General features: G+C 43.7%; 1 protein-coding gene across 1 annotated transcript in view; it reads left to right on the top strand.

The window, feature by feature from the left end:
* Nucleotides 1–1,306, top strand: part of LOC137191782 (eukaryotic translation initiation factor 3 subunit H) — a 69,413-nt gene extending 68,107 nt beyond the window's left edge. Inside the window, exons 7-8 of the mRNA XM_067602170.1 lie at nt 363–495; nt 995–1,306. Of these exons, the coding sequence (XP_067458271.1) occupies nt 363–495; nt 995–1,089 (228 nt within the window). The 3' untranslated portion in view covers nt 1,090–1,306. The remainder of the gene's footprint in view (nt 1–362; nt 496–994) is intronic.
* Nucleotides 1,307–1,966: the final 660 nt, after the last annotated feature.

Below are 1,966 nucleotides of genomic sequence, written 5' to 3'. Positions count from 1 at the left end.
CCTGTTACCGTTTCCATTGTCTGTCTTTCCCCTTACTCTTCCTTTTTCTCCCCTCTTCCTACTATCCACTGCCACTTTGAGCTCTCTTCTCTAACTATATTTCTCTCCTACCTGTTACTCTGACTTTTTTTCTCTCTTTCTTTGCTCCCACTCTATACCTTCCTGTCATCGTTGTTTCGCCCTTTCTCTTCACTTCACATTCTGTCATTTCTCGCCATCATCCCCTCATGCCTTTCCCTGTAACTCTTGCCTGTCCATTTCTCCTTTCTCCCCCTTCCCCTCCCTCCGTACTATTTCTTGTTGTTTCTCTCCCCTCTCTTGTGCCTCCTCTCCTCTAATGCCACCTGTCTTTCTCCCTCTAGTACCTGCAGAGGCGACAGCAGGAGAACGCCCAGCGACAGAGCAGAGGGGAGCCTCCGCTGCCTGAGGAGGACATCACCAAAATGTTCAAGCCCCCCCAGCCTCCACCGCGCATGGAGACACTGCTTATTGCGGGTACGCACACACACACACACACACACACACACACACACACACACACACACACACACACACACAGTGACACAAGCACACAACCTCCACACATGGACACCACAGAGACACCCCCTCTTTTCCAAATGCCATCAGCCGCCTCTGCTCACCTCACAGGAGCTCAGGTTCTGTTCTGTAATTATCTCTGCCATCATCTTGAAATTACATTAATTTAAAGTTTATTGACTCAATCTCCAATCCGACCGCCGCTTTCCCCACAGTTTCACACTGTTCAGCTCTCCTCCGCCTTCTGACAACATTCTGATCCTTCCATTTACTCTGTTCCCCACTAATTTGATGTTTTGCTGTGCTGCTGTTTTTCTCACCCCCTTCCCGCCTTCGCCTGTTTGTGAACGTCTGTGTACAATTGTATGTACATGTGTATGTATGTTTGTTTCTGTGGGCGTGTGTTTGTGTTTTTTTTTGTGGGGGCGTGTGGATGCATGTGGCTACCCTCCAACAGGGCAAATTAACAACTACTGCCAGAACGTGAAGGAATTCACCTCGCAGAACCTCGGGAAGCTGTTCATGGCGGAGGCTCTCCAGGGCCACAACTAGATGAGACAAAAGGCGAAGTCATCTGCGAGTGAAGGAGAGAGAAGTGCAGAGAGGACGATAAAGGAAAGGTGACAGAGATGCAAAACCACCCAGACGACGACAACCGAAAGAGCAACACACTATTTGTTAATTGTTTTTATGCCTAACCCCATCTTGGATATAAAATTATCTTTGAAGATTATTTGATTTTGATTTAAATAAAACCTTTGCATCTCTACATCTTCCCCGGCTCTTTGTATGTTTTCACTGTTGAACTGTTCTATTGATGTTAATTGCATTGTCTTATACTCTGGGTATTGTTTTGTGTTAAGCTGTACAAAAATGGTTAGTTTTGTACAGATTATTAATATGCTAAAACGGGGCTTGCGCATATTACCAAATAATTATACAGTACAATAGTACTTCTACATGATTTTATTGCTGCATGCTTTTCGTCTTGCATTTCAAACATCAAGCAGGTGGAACCAATTATTAGTGGATTTGCTGAAGTGTCGGTTCGCATGGTGAGAACAATGATTTCCTTGTAAACAGCACTGCAACAAAGTAACAGTGAAAGAGTATTAAATGAAATACCAGCTACATGATTCAGCCCCCAAAGCCTCACTCCACTTAATAGACTTTTGATTGTGTCAGTTTTTTTTTTTTCTGATGGGAAATTAAATAACGCACCAGAATCTGCCTTTCCTCCACACAGGTAGCAATTAGTACCAGTTTATTTTTAGGATGCAAAAATAAAATCCCAATAGTGAAATTTGGCTTGAAACAAAGGTTTTCTTGTTTTTGTTTAGTTTCAAGACAACATTTGAAAAAGGAACTGCAGGTGTGCAGAATGACAGACTGAGAGAAATTGTCATCAGCATGGGGTGGTGTTTCTTAC

Source organism: Thunnus thynnus, chromosome 10 (genome assembly GCF_963924715.1).
Source record: "Thunnus thynnus chromosome 10, fThuThy2.1, whole genome shotgun sequence".
NCBI lineage: Eukaryota > Metazoa > Chordata > Actinopteri > Scombriformes > Scombridae > Thunnus > Thunnus thynnus.
The sequence above is the reverse complement of the archived record's forward strand: the minus strand, read 5'-3'. Positions and strand labels throughout refer to the sequence as shown.